The 15091-nt window shown below is 38.4% G+C and overlaps 1 protein-coding gene across 3 annotated transcripts in view; it reads left to right on the plus strand.

Annotated features, from left to right (window-relative positions):
- Positions 1-15091, plus strand: part of SPOCK3 (SPARC (osteonectin), cwcv and kazal like domains proteoglycan 3) — a 154921-nt gene that overhangs the window by 43344 nt on the left and 96486 nt on the right. For all 3 annotated transcript variants that reach the window (XM_077299951.1, XM_077299953.1, XM_077299952.1), the window contains exon 3: positions 11482-11527. In XM_077299951.1, the coding sequence (XP_077156066.1) occupies positions 11482-11527 (46 nt within the window). The remainder of the gene's footprint in view (positions 1-11481; positions 11528-15091) is intronic.

Here is a 15091-nt window from a genome sequence, read left to right on the forward strand (position 1 = left end):
TATTTCTTCCAAAAAATACAATGCAGATTTCTTTTTTTTAAAGCCATTAATAGGGGTGAAATCAGGTGCCACAGGAAAAACTGAATGTCGACCAATCCTGCCAGATCTCAGAAACTGAGCAGGCTCAACACTTCCTCCAAGGAATACCAGGTTGTAATTGGGGGGAATACTTCCTCTGAGGAACACCAGTCTTAAAAGTCTCACATCTTTGCTAACACAGTGTAGCATCTGTACTCAGAGGCATTTGATTGGATGCTCAATGGACTTTTAGTTCTTAAGAAAACAATTGTGTGTACGTGAAGTGCTATTAAGTCACTTAAAATCATGGTCCTCTGAATTAATGACCTCCAAAATTGATTAATGGCCTGTCATTAACAGCCTTGCTCAAGTCTTGCAAACTGAAGACTTTATTGATTCAATCTATTTTATGTTAAGTTGTCTTTTCTTTCTGCCTTCAACTTTTTCTCCATCTTCTGCTTCCAGTTATGTAATCTGCCTGATTTCTTTATTTGCCATCCAATGATGTCCAGGTCTCTTTGTTTGTATTACTCTTCTATTTAATTTCATGCCCCTAGCCCAAATCTTCCAACAAAGTTGGATTCTGCCTTATTTTCTACTTTTGCAATCTATCACCTGTGATTAGCAGTACATCTTGTCTGATTTCTTCCTGGACACATGCAAAAGCTTTCAATGTCTTGCTTATCAGGATTTTTAAAAACAGGCCCAATTATTTGAATCAGTCAGCGTAAGAGAGTTTTCTTGGACTAATTTTGTTAGTTGTATCCATATTCAATATATTATCCTTTTCTTTTCTCCTCACTCCTTTGGAGCATTTATGGCTAAAAAATCATGCATAACGTTGCCAGTGACCATCAAAAGATGAAAAATCAAACCTTCGTTTGTCATGCCCCTGACCTAGTCTCCTGCCTTCTACTGTGATTTCATCTTCCACTGGGGCATCTTCCTCAGCCTCAGGGTGGGTTTTGGAGCTAAAGAAACTCTTCCTTGCCCCTGGCTGGCTGGTTCTTTCACCTGCAAACCCTCCAGAAACCTTCCTCTTGAGCAGTTTGAGAAGCAATTAGTTTTAAAGATGGTTGCTCTACCCTCTAATGGGCTTTGAACATCTCCCTCCATTTCCTTTATTGTCCTGGCTCTGGTACTCCTCCCTTCCCATCACTTCAATCTGGATGAGGCCTGCCCAGAGTCCTTATCTCTCTCTCTCGTGCTTGTCCACTCACTAATTTTCCCTATTGTGGAGCATTCCCATTGACCACACCTGCAAGTATTGGCACAAGTGACTCCCTCCTTCCCTCCCTTCCAGCTCCCTCAATAAACGCCAGCTTTCTGCAGCTTGAACTGACACATATAGTGGTGGTTGGCAGGTTTGGCACTTGCCTGAGCTCATGCTGTGCCTTTCACTGAGCCCTGTTTACTTAGCCACCTCATCATTTCAGGTCTGAGCTCAGCAATTCCTCAGGTGAATTCTGCTTCTCTTCCCCAGAATCCTCTGCTGAGCTCCTAGATAAGGAAGAGGATGGTCATACCAGGAGGTCTTGGGCACTGAGCAGCTTCACACACCTTTCATTGTCTGTTTTAACATAAATTCAAGAGGGTTAGGTAAGTTTTAATTCTTTCCCACATACTAAGAACTCAGTACAAAACAGAGAATCCCCTACCCTATTCTATGATTCTATGATTCATTACAACTTAGTAAGGTAGGTTAGGAAGAAAGAAGAGTGACTAGCTCATTATTATCTGGTGTCAACCAATAGTACTGTTTGAAATGGATTTGTTGTTTTGGCAACAGTCACTGCTAAAAACATGCAGTATTAAAGGGCTAACATACAAATTATGTAAGCTGTTCTGTAGTATAGTTAGTTTACTTGGTATACAAACTAACTTGTAGTATAGTTAGTTTACTTTCTCCCTAGTGGATGTCCACAGCAGCTTACAATATTCTCCCCTTCTCTGATTTACTTTACTAAACCATGTGAAGTAGGTTGAGAAAGTGTGAATGGCCCAAGGTTACCCAGTGAGCTTCCATGGCAGAGTGGGGATTCAAACTATGATTATAATTAAATCTATAATATCTATAATTAAAATAACTAGAAATAATAGCGGGCTTCCTAAATTAGCCAATATGTTAGACAATTTCTTGCATCTATGTAATATTTAGTAGTTTGCATTGGTCTTTAAATTTTGGAACCATATCAGTACAGCTTTAGTGTGAGCATAATGTTATGCCTATAGAACCTCACAATCAGTAATACGGCACTCAAAATTATTTCTTCTTTAGTTGTTTTACCCTGGAAAGAGAAGAAACAAAGTTTATTACTACTTCCATGATAGATTGACTCCTCTTAAAGTGCTTCTTTAACTGCCTCCAAATCATGGCATATTTTAGTGTTCATGGAATGAAAGAAAAAACATTGGAACTGATGCACTGGCATTTATTCAATTTTAAGGACTCTTTACTAGTGGTAAAATGGATTAAATTCTTTAACAAATAATAAAGAGCTTTTTAAAAAACTGTTTTATGGTCTGTAATCCACTAGGTTGATTTTATGTTTTTAATAATCAATAGCAAAATATTTGTTTTCATAACTTTGTGGAATAATTTGATGCTGTTATATGCCCCATCTTGTTTCTTACCCAAGAAGATTCATTCTGGTTTTTATATTATTATTTTTAATTATTATGTTTTTACTTTGTTAATAACTTCAAGCAGGAGATGCAGCATATAGATTTCCGAAATGATTAAATGAATCCTACTATATTATATGCTATGCAGACTTGTGGGATTAAATATTTCTGAATAAGGTTTTTCCAAATAGATTTTTAGTATCCCAAATATAATCTCTGTGCTTCTTAGTTTTAAAGGGAGCCCAGGAAAATAGAAGCATAGAGGCAAATGAGAGTTTGATTCATTCCAGTAGGCAATGAGGAATGGCCTGAACTGAAGAATTAGCAGTATATGAAATATAACTATGGAGAAACTCACTATCACAATAGAGGTGATGAGGACTGAACACATAACTATGCTAGTCTCTTGCCAATTGCAGAACAAGAGATTTGTATGCTAGTGTCAGCCCTGATGGGGAATTAGTATAATTCTAAACCAGGGATTCCCAACCAGGGGTCCATGGACCTCTGGGGGTCCACAGGAGATCTCCATTGCCCCCCCTCCCCTCTCCCAAATGTGAGTGAGTTATCTCATGGTTTCTGTACCTGGGGGGGGGGGGGTAATGCCTGCATGCCTACTGCCTTAAACCACTTCCTGTCTCTCCCTTCCTCAGTCTTCCTTGAGTGTGCCTGTTCATTTCCAGTGACATGTCACTCCTGGGGTGTATGGCAGGGAGGCGTGGCCAGCTGACATCACTTCTGAAGCCTGAAAAATTATTTCAGGGGTTCCTTCATGGTCAAAAGGTTGAAAAGGGCTGCCCTAAACAGGTACAATACAGAGGAGAAGAATTGTTTGCTTAATTGAGGTAACCTGAACCTTTTCCACACCAGGATAAATCCATGTTCTCTAGTTGTGTACCAACTGAGGGGCTGAGTCATGCCAGGCTGATGTCATCCAGAAGCAGAAATTAGCCCGGTGACCAGACAAGGGCCAGGCTAAATTCCTGGTGCAGAAGAGGTTAGATAAATTGGGGAAGGGGGTAGGAGCTCCACAGTTATTGCTGCGAACTTCTCCACATTTTAAAATCACTCAAAATACAAGCATATAGGAAATTAAACACACTCTGAAATGGTGGCAGCATTCAAATGTTCAATTCATTTAGCTTGGCCCTTAGACTATTTTGACAGAGGAAAAGGAACAGAAGGGAGTAATTGGCTCAAATGCTATTTATTACACGTTTTTCTCCTTGTTTATATCACTGGTTGACTGTAGATTGACTGTAGATTAATGTTTCTAGGGCATGCTATAACCAAAATTAGTTAATGAGTTTGCCATGGCTGTCAGAGAGAAAATAGAATGAGATAGTCCAATTGTGTCTTTATGGAGTATATATTATCTAGGTGATAACTTATACCTTAGTGAATAGCTTTTCCCAAACATGTTCCTCTTTACTAATGTTCTGACCTTCAAGCCATAGGTATGAAATATTTATTTTCTCAGTTGTTGAATATATGCATTTTTAAAGGGAGTCTGAAAATTGTAGTTCAAATGTTTATGTTCCACAGTGGCAACTTTGGAAAGGAATATGGGTCAAAACTATAACTGCTTTATAATATGTTAATCTTTAATAGAAGACTTTCTTGAATGTAGTACATCTTAACATTTTTAGTACAAGCACAAGGTTTGCTCATTTATTAATGAACTTTGTAAAAATATCACAAGATTATTTGGATGAATTGTTCAGAAGATTCTCAGATACCAGAACTATTGGAGCTTGCTTAGTTCGTGTTGCTTGTCGGAGAGGGAGTTAAAGCATGTTTTGTGGGAAATTAAAAGGCTAGCAAACTAGGGCAGCAAGTCAAATTTGTGTAGCATGTAGCTAATTTGTTATGCTTCAAGGTAATGTGAAAAGAATAGTACCAAAGGGCCACAGAAAGAATTGCAGGAGTATGTATTTATGTGAATTAGGAAAGTAACTTTGCAACAATACTCTTGACAATCTAGAAGTTTTAAAATCTAAGCTTACAGGTTTTTTCTCACAGGAAAAAAATGGAATCCTAGATTTAAAAGTTATAGATGTAAAAGATATCTTTGCAGAGTTGCCTTGTTTAAGAAAAGATAAGATAGAAAATAAGTGGGAAACATGAAAAGTTAGCATTTCCTCTTAATGGATCTTGTTTTGCATTCTAGTTTTTAACCTGGCTTTTGATAGAATGAGTCAAGTAAACTTGCCCACTGCAAGAATAAAACAAGGATTGAATGCAGTGGATATGTTGTGGGTCAGTCATGCAAGGAAAGGATTTCTGCCTTTCCTCCTTCTTACTTTAGGCTCTGGCTTCACATTTTACTTACTTCCCAAGTCTGCAAGATCCCTCAGAAGCAGCTTTTCAGGAGGATGAGTAGCTGCAGATACTGTACTTGCAGACATTTTTCCTTAATGGAAAAGCAAGATACACTCAATTTTCTTAAAACAATAGATATTGGATATGAAGAACAAGCAGCAATCTGCAAGAAATTTGAGGGTAGGGTGCATCCCTTCTCTCCTGATTCCTTTCTTCCCCCTTCTCTAACAATTGTCCCTCTCTTTCTCACTGTTCCCCTTCTCCCAATATTCCTCCCCTTTCTGATAAACTTCCCCTCCCCTTATCAGTTAACCAATCCCATCTGTATTTTGCCCTTCCTTCCTTGTCTGTCTTTTCATTAGATTGAGGGGAAGGGGAAGAAAGAGGGGTAGTTAGATAAGGGAAGAGGAAGAAATATAAGGGGTGGCTTGACAGAGAATGGGAGGGGAGATTGATGGGGCATAAGTGCAGCAAAAAAAAGAAGGGAAAGATTGTTACAGTCAGGAAGAAGGGTGTTAAAATTTTCCCTTCATTGAATTGACCATTACAATTTTACATTTTTTGCTTTTGAAAAGCTTATGTTTTAAAAATGACTGTAACGTTTTAATAACAGAGGGGGGAAAGTTAGCTTTAAAAATGAGGAAAAAAAGATAACACTCAGCTAGGTAAGAATTCAGAAGCACCTGATCCTCAGACTAACATCTTAATTGAGCTAAGCAGTCTATGGGCCCATTTCTGCAGTTGTCTTGTTTTCTCCGGGTTTCCTTTGTATTGGTCTCTGTAAACTGACATCAAATTTGTGTCTCACTTTCTGCATATGCTGTCTCAGAACAGCAATAGTAAGAATTGATTTTGCCTTGCCTCTTTTCCATTTTTAAAAAGCTGAGCATACCTAATAATGCAGTTGCATACTAACATGATAAAAAAGGACCCCCCCACTTTTAATCTATAAGGAGTGGGATGCATTAGCACGTGCAAAAACCCAACTAGACATTAAAATAATCTTCTCCCCTTCCTTCCTCCCCTTTCCATGGGAAAGGTGCCCAAATGCTCCCCTCTTCCATATTCTGTGCAGCTCACTTTCTCTTCCAAAACTTTCTCAGGAGCAACTCTAATTAACAGATTGCTTGGGGGGGGGGATGGTGCTTGCTTACACTTTTCTTTTAAGTGTTCCCCTTCAATCAAGCGATCTCTGTCCTCAATTGCCTCCCCCCTTCCACCTATACAGTGGGTATAATTTTAATTTAAAGCCTGGGTTATCACAATGATCCCAGATTGTAACATGAAAGACTACTTTTCTCCCCTCAAGAGCCCAGGGAGCTAGTTGCCACTCTGTTAGGGACAGGGAAGAATTTCCCAAACCCTTGCAGACCTGATCAGGAATTCTAATCTCCCCTCTCCAGTAGGAGCCACCTGCCTGCTCCATAAGGGACTGGGAAGGATTTGCAGACCTGAACAGGAACTCTTTTGCAAGGGGGTTCCTTCCTCCTGCAAAAGCTGGCTTCTGGGGGTTTAAAAAATAATTCAGTTCTTATTATTTCTCCTTTTCCCTTAGATTAGAAGCCCAAAGGCTTCTTCTTGCTAGAAGAGAGAGTTCAGAGGAGAAGGGGAGCTCTGTTGCAATGCACTTTAGTTAAAACAAAACAGGTGCTTTGCTTGGGAATTGAGTATAACTAGGAAGGGAAAAGGAGGTGGTTGTGGGAGGAGATTTGCCACAGTATCAAGGCAGGTGGGAGACAGGAGATTGCCGATTAACATTGTACAAAAATCATTGTAGCGCATTCATTCAGTTTATTTTTAAAAAATGCAGCATGGAAGGCAGGGGAGGGGGTGGAGACACAGCATTGGTCAGATCTCACATGTCATTATTTGATGCAGGGTCAGTGGAGGAAGCCAGTGCGACTGTTTTGAGCATGCACTAGGTTACCATGAATTCCCTCCCAGGGGATGGGGAGAAAACCACCTGTAGCAGCATTCCCGAAACACACAGAAAACAGGAAGGACATTCAGTGCAGCACCTGAATCACAAGATTTTTGTGTGGAATACTGATAATTCCGTGGAGCATTACGAGTCATCATGCCACTGTTCACCAGTGTGAAGAAGGTCTGGGATTCTACAGCTGATCAGCAGTAAATGGAGGTTTCTCTGTTAAAAACAAACAAACAGCAGTGCAATGCCTTGATAGAATGTTTTTTAAAGAGAAAAAAAAACAGGTATTAGAGTTCACAGAGGACCTTTAATTTTTAATAAAGAACTTGGCAGGATGGGAAGGGAACAGGTTTGCTGGCTCGTGGAAACAGGTAACATGTTTGCTGGATCGTGGAAATTCGGTTGATGTCATTTGCTTGGATTTTAGTAAAGCTTTTGATAAGGTTCCTCATGATGTTCTGATGGATAAGTTGAAGTACTGCAATCTGGATTTTCAGATAGTTAGGTGGATAGGGAATTGGTTAGAGAACCGCACTCAAAGAGTTGTTGTCAATGGTGTTTCATCAGACTGGAGGGAGGTGAGTAGCAGGGTACCTCATTTGACTATGTACAACAATAAAATACAAAACCTTTAATGGCATTCACAATATAAAACAATATACAAATCGGTTCTGTAATAAAAGTCTAAAAAACTGTGAGGAAAGTTACAAATGCAAGGGAGCGGCAAATACAAAAAGATGAAAAACTTCTTTACCCTATGGGACATTACTTTAGATAAAAACTTTGCTGCCCATTCAGTGGCTTCCGAGCAATTATCGATAAGCAGCAATTCAAGAGTCCCCCTGCCATCTGAGACATTAGGGAAGGGTAGAAGTGGGGAGAACATTTGTTGTTATACAACTCACATTGCAGAATGATATGGCAAACTGAGCCTGGTTCTGTATGGCAATACCTGCAAATTCTTTTATTGCGGAGATTCTCCTATACCTGCCTTCAACCACTGCAGAAGGAAATACGTTTAGTCTGGCTAACATAAATGTTCTGCGGTTTGAAGGTATTATAAGGTTGGAAAAATAGTGTGCCATAGTGTTTGGGGTATAGGATAGACCAAAAGCTCGTGGGGAGCACGGTCCCCCTGCACCAGCATAAATCATCTGGAGATCAATATCCTGGATTCTTCTTTGGATAGTTTGAAAAATATGATCCTCTCCAGAGTTAGCTAAAGAATCAAGGTCAATGCCTATGGATTTAATTTTAGAGGCAATGGCCTGAGACCATTTCGAAGTATAATGGTCAGATGGAAGAAGTGCAAGGAGATTATTTGGCGGAGGGCTAAAGAAATGATGGAGCCTGTATTTGATGGATAAAATCCAAGCACGTGATTCGATAGTGTGTAGACCCAGCTTGGCATATAGAGTCAAATAGGTTACCGAATTCGGTAAGCCTAAAATTCTGTGGTAAAAGGTCGCAGACGTATAGTCAGCTTCTTTATTCAGAGACTGGATCCATTCAGGAATCCCAAAGAGCAGTCGAGGGATCACGGAGGCTTGAAAAACCCGAAGAGCCACAGGCACGTATTGGTTGCCCTTCTGGAAGTGGAAGCGACAAATGGCCTGTGATTTATTCTTGGCCAAGAAAAGACTAGTATTACGGTGGGTAGACCATTTTAGGTTATAATGAAAAAGAAGCCCCAGATGTCTGAAGGACTTAACCTGTTCAATCTTTTCCCCTGCAACTCTCCAAGTGGCATGCTTCCAAGATTTGGAAAATATTAAAATTTTGGTCATATAAAAATTGATAACTAAGGAATTCAAATCACAGGAGATGAATGTACGTAAAGCACGTTTAAGACCAATTTTTGTGACTGTGAGAACCATTGCATCATCATCATCAGCATATAATAATATAGGAACCTCAGCTGATTTTAATTTGGGAGGATGTCCATCCACTGTGGCCAGATATGGAGGTAGATCAGCAAGGAACAAATTGAACAGGCTTGGGGCTAGTACACAACCCCGCTTTACACCTTTTGATACAGGAATTTTATGGGATAAAGTACCCAAGCCATCTAATCTAATTTGGCAAAAATTAGAAGAATTTAATTTTTGAAGTAAAAAAAGGTGACGGTGTTCTATTCCCAACTTCTTTAATTTCTCCCATAATAAGGGATGCTTGACTGAGTCAAAGGCCTGACGCAAATCAATAAAAGCTATATATAATTTCCCCCGCCCCTGCAAGGAGTATTTTTCAGCAAGGAAGGCCAAAATTGAACAGTGATCCAGGGTGGAATATTGAGGCGTAAATCCTATTTGTTCCCTACCCGGTAAATTAGAAACATTCATCCAATCTTGCAGTTTTTTAAGCAGATGTTTAGCATATAGTTTTCCCCACTATGGACAGTAAATTAATAGGTCTATAATTTTCTAAATTATCGGGATCACCTTCTTTGAAGATAGGGATCAAAATGGAGTTCAACCAGGAGTCTGGGATAGAACCATATTTATTTATCAGAGTTCATGTTCCTGTCATACTGTTGTTTAAGATCACTGAAATTATGTTCTTTAGAACCAGTGCAAGATTATTGTTGTTGTATTTGACTATGTTATATGTTAATTCATTCCATGTATTCCCCCGTAATGTTGTATGCAAACCACCCTGAACCATACGGAAGGCGGCATAGAAATCAAATAAATAAATAAATAAATAAATACATCCGAATCTAGTACATTATTCATTGTTGGCTATAACTATCAGAGTATTTGTGTTTTCTTTGGACCTCATCTTGCAGGGTTCTCTTCTTGTTTAGACTTGGGAGGATTGGAGACTTAGTCTCTTGGGTTCTGTCTGATGGGTTAGTTAAGGGTTAGTTAAGGTTGTAGCACATTAGCCAGGGGTTGTGAAGAGTCACATTCCTGCACTTTGTAGTTTAGTTTGACCAACCTGTCACCCTTAAAGAAGACAACTTTTTACACTGTGTAATAACATTTTGCTAACCAATGGATTTGAATTCTTGGAAGTGAGCTTTGTTCATTTCTTTTGGACTTACAAGTTCCTATATAAGCTGTTTTTGAAGATTAGAAGACCTTCAATAATTGATGTAGCTGAGATGCGGGAAGTAATATGCAGAAAGTGCCTTCTGTGAGAAAGTGTGAGAAGAAGAATTTTATACTAAAGGCTGTCTTTGTTTTCAAGTGATTCATATTGTGTGTCCAGTGATTTAGGGTTTCTGCCACCAGTTTTGCTAGTCTTTTTGACTCTCATAAAAAGCAATTAAGGCCGCATTTATCACATAGATCCACACATTGTATTCATCATACTCTTATGTATGTAAACATTTTAAAGATCAGAATCTGAAATTACTGACCTTTCAGAAACTGATCCTGATTGGTGGGAAAAATTGATTCGTTATTTTTTAATGACATGATATGGATTGATGATCAAAGTGTGCACTATTTCATCTAGTAGACAGATATGACAAATGGCATATTGTTTCTGTGTCATGCTGGCTGCACAGTAAAGGGGTTGGATAATAAAAGACTTAAAAGTTTGGGTTATTGATAGTTTCTGATATTTTATATTTTCTTTCTTCTTAATGGACCTAAACCAAATAATGCTTAAGTATTTTACGGCTATTTGTTTGTAAGCTCACTGAAACCACTGGACTGTCAGAGTATAGTCTGTTGCTCTGTATTTGTGTAACTATTTCTTGAATAAAACTGATACTTTAAATTTCATAAATATATCAAACATTACAATTTATATAAAGTTATATATGATGCTACTGATTATATTCTTAAATTAGTTATTAGTATCTGGAAAGTGAACAGTCATATTAAATTTTTCCCATTGCTTCTATTTTAAAAGTAAAACAAACATTGGGAAATGTGTGTGGGTTTCCCAATGGTTTCATTCTTGGGGAATATCTTGCAACAGCACCGTAAGAGAATTAATTAAAAGCATTCTGCAAATTCAACCTAATGGATGTTTCAAATTATGCATTATAATGCTTTGTTTTAAGTTTTACAAATAAAGGAAATTAATTTTTCAGCTTGCTTATAGATATAATCATAAGCTAAGTTCATATAGGATGACTCTGTTGAAGCTGATTGTTGAAGAGCTGTACTGCATCACATTGAACAGGACTAATGCTGCTTCACTGTTTAGGATGATCTCCTGCCCTAACATTTAGAACTACTTACCACACAGATGGTTTTCAGCTGATTGGGAATGTCTTCTCTAGTACTTATTGAAAATGTCAGTAGAGGCCCTCAGTATGATGACATAACAAGTGTAGTAAGCTTTTAGTCATTTTGCCTGGGTAGAAGTGCCTCGAAAGATAATTTTCATCTTGTTTGTAGACTGACTCTTTTTTGCTGTAACATCTGTATTAGGAAAAATCTTTATATTCCCTGCAATTAGTTTATCCATATGATAATTAAATCTTTTTTCTTGTTTGTGTTCTTTCTTGCTGCGTGCCCTTTGCAGGAAGTTGAGGTTTGTATATTCCTTCAGTATTTCTGTTTATTCCCTACATATATTTATACCTTTTTCCACATACTAAACCTATACTTTTTTTTCTGCTACAGGATGATTATTTTCGTACATGGAGCCCAGTTAGACCCTTTGATCAAGGTAAGAAATAATTACTGTACAAATGAAGAAAGTTAATGTAATAAGGAATGTAAAAGGTTTTACTTATCTTTGTAGACTTAAAAAGCAACTACTACTTGCAAGGTCATAAATTTAAGCTTTAAGCGTAATTCCCAGTATCCTTAAAATGTGGGCTTAGTGTCCTGAAATGATTTGGGTTCAAAATCACATTCTCCTATGTTATTCTACATACAACTTCTTAGTGTTCCATTTTAGACATAGTCACTGAAGATCACGTATAATGTTTTTCCTAATTTGGATATAGATCAGGCTTTCTCAACCAGAGTTTCATGAAGGGTTTCTAGGATTGGTAGGAATTAATTATTAAGTTTTTATATATTTTAAGAATCTGTTAAACATTTATTTGGTGATATGACCATATATGGTCATGTCACCCACTCTCCAAATGGCTAGTGTTGGGGGTGGAGGGGGTAGGAAGAGGATTATTTAGTACTAGTAATCAAGCCCGCTGTAATCAAAATACAGTGGGCGCTAGGCAAGGGAGCCTCTGGCAGTCGCGCGCAGCACGGCTGCTGGGGGCTCCCCGGCTGGCGGCCTGATACAGCGAGAGGCGCGAAGTGCCTCTCACCGCATCAGGCCGCCAGCAAGGGAGCAAAGGGAGCAGTTGCTCCCTTTTCACCAGGGCGGGAATCGGCAAGGCCAATCGGCAGGTGCTTTGCACCTGCCGATTGGCCCTGCCGATGGTCGGGGCATCCTTCCTCATCCCGGACAGAGCCCGCCCTAACTCCTCCCCCTAAGCCCTTACGGCTTTATTTAGTCCGCTGCGCCCGCTGCGCCGCGGGCTGTGTTAAGATAATAAGAAAGAAAGAAAGAAATGCACATCAAATTTAAAAAATCAGTACAATTTAAAGATTATGTATTGGTATCTTGGTTTAATAGGTGTATTCCCTTGTCTTGTGATGAATATACATAAACTCTGAGGTTTTCTTAGTGATGGAAAACATGGTTACTTGAACATAAAATGTGTTGCTGGCTCAGTTAATTTACTTAGTTACTAGAGCATGAACATATTAACACAGCACATTATTTAGTTATCAAGAACCATTATCTAATATTTTACAGTTATTAAAAACATATTGTTTGTTTTTTCTCATAATGGATTGAAGATTTAGTTTTAGCACCATACTCAATCAACATCAGTGAGCGGCACTGGGCATTTAATATGTCTGTCTGCTTTTAGGGAATGTATAAATAACTCTCTCTTTTTAATTGTAAAGTATCTCTCTTACTGAAATATGCTTCTGAAGTACAATTCCCATTGTGATGTGGGTGAACAGAGATTTTGTGAGTTACCAAGGATTCATAAGAGTTCAGATGTCCTTAGGATTTCGCCAACATTGGCGAAACATTTCTTCTTCCCGGAAGACTTGTAATAGCTTCCTGGAAGAGGTATAATAATAACATGCTGAAGATCAAAGGAGTTTCATTACTAATAGGGGGGAAACCCCCTACTACAAGGTTAATGTGGTAAGGGCTCATAACTGATACACTGACCTAGGGTTTAGAAACAACAAGATCCCTTGCTGCTTTTGGAACTTTCCAAAGTGTCCTCTGTCCTCTGAAGCCTTGAAGGTGTTTGGTCTTTCCTTGTTTTAAGTCTGTCTTGAAAAGGAATGAGTCATTTAGTTACTTTCACAGGTTCTCCAAAGTTCTGCATGAGATCAGGATGAATTTGGTCTTCTTTAGGCTCTGGAGAAAGCGGAGGCTTTGGCAGACTATAAAATGAACTTATCAAATGCATTTGTGGACCTAGGTACAATATACTGCAGGTTTCAGAAACTCCTTTGCTCGTGGTCATAATCTTCTGCACTGCTCTCACCATTTACTTTTCTAGCTGAGTTTCTGCATAATCTGCTTTTAGAATTTACCATTGCCAGACCAAACAGTATTGTTTCTGTTGTTAACCGAATTAGTATTTCATTTAACCTGTTTGTCTACCCTTAGTAAAAAGTAGCTCATACTTGTTCATATGATGTAGGGAAAGCATTTTCTTGTTCTGGAATTAACTCTGAAAGATATTCATAGGAAAACAAAGTGAGAGTTTCTGAATATTTTTCTGTCTCATTTTTCTGTCTCATTGTACCTACTTTATTCCTGTTAACACAGTAAGAAGGATATAACAGTCTGAAGTTGGATGAGTAACTGGATTATAATCATGGTCCGTTATGAATATATTTATGTTGCCATCATCTGCTTATTTCATTATTTATACAACTACATCTGCCTAATTTCACCTTAAAATATGCAGCATTAATTAAGGACCAGTGTTTTTAGTGAACACTGTCATTTGAATGTGGTTTGTCTTCATACTCATATTGCAGTATTTTATAAAGCAGGCCATGGCAGGCAATAGAAACGTATTTCATGAATTCTTCCTTATTGTTTCCATAACCATACATAAACAATGCACTATATGGTTGGTTTATTTTTATAATGTGGATATGTTCAAAGCTTACACAGTGTGCTTGCTTACTGAAGAGAAATACCACACAAAAGTTACTAGAGCATTTTCTGAAACACAGAGGTAGCTTTCTTTAGCATAATAGAAATACTGTAGAGGAACAATGAAGTAATTTTATGTAATGTGTAAGGTAAGAAATGACACTTCCATGGAGGATGGGCACCCTGCAGGTATTCTTGTGTCAAAAAGTGTATTTATAAAGTTTCTCTTGGGCCTTTCAACCTACACCTTTTGGCATTTACAGTTTCTGGTTGCAGTAGGTGTAGTATAATGTGACCAAAATGGGCATGAAGCAGATTCTGTCTCTTGTATATTATAGATTCTTTGTGCTTATCAGCTTAATTGTACCATGTTGGTGTTGAGACTTGAATTCCATAATAAAAATGGACATTGGGGTTAACTTTTATACTTACAATTTTCAGAGTTTTGATTTATGGTTTCTTACACTGTCATGGAACAACTTAAATTTGACTTAAAACAATTTGACTTAAAAAAACACAGGTATTTGCCTGTTCAGCTATTGTAACAAAAACAATACAAATTCTCTATCTGTCAGTAGATATGATGAGAGTTCTTTTATTTATAAGATTTGTACCCTGACCTTCTATTTAAAATGTACTCAGTTTACAATAGTGTTCACAAAAGTGTCGGTGACATTTACCTTAAATAAACTATGAGATGAATAATAAACCAAAATGCAACCAAAAAGAACAAAGTTTGAGTATAGTGGCACCTTTAAGACCACAAATGTTTTATTCAAGACTAGCTATAAATCCTACTTTAAAAGTGGACTAGAAGGTGGCTTCCATTCCTCATTTTGCAGCATTGATCAGCATGACCTTCCCCCAGAGACTCGCCTGGCACCTGTGGGGAGGGCAGGCAGGGAACAGGCAGCTGACAGCTTTCAGGCCACCTCAAAACCAGGCATTGGCGTGGCACATGCTGCTCCATGAGTGCTTAGGATGTGGGGTGGGAAGGTAGTAGTGACCACTAATGGGCAACCTTGTCATGGGAGGGCAGGTAGTGGTGGCAGGCTCCCCTACTGGTGAAGTGTGGCCATGTTG

The sequence above is a fragment of the Paroedura picta genome, chromosome 10 (assembly GCF_049243985.1).
Source record: "Paroedura picta isolate Pp20150507F chromosome 10, Ppicta_v3.0, whole genome shotgun sequence".
NCBI lineage: Eukaryota > Metazoa > Chordata > Lepidosauria > Squamata > Gekkonidae > Paroedura > Paroedura picta.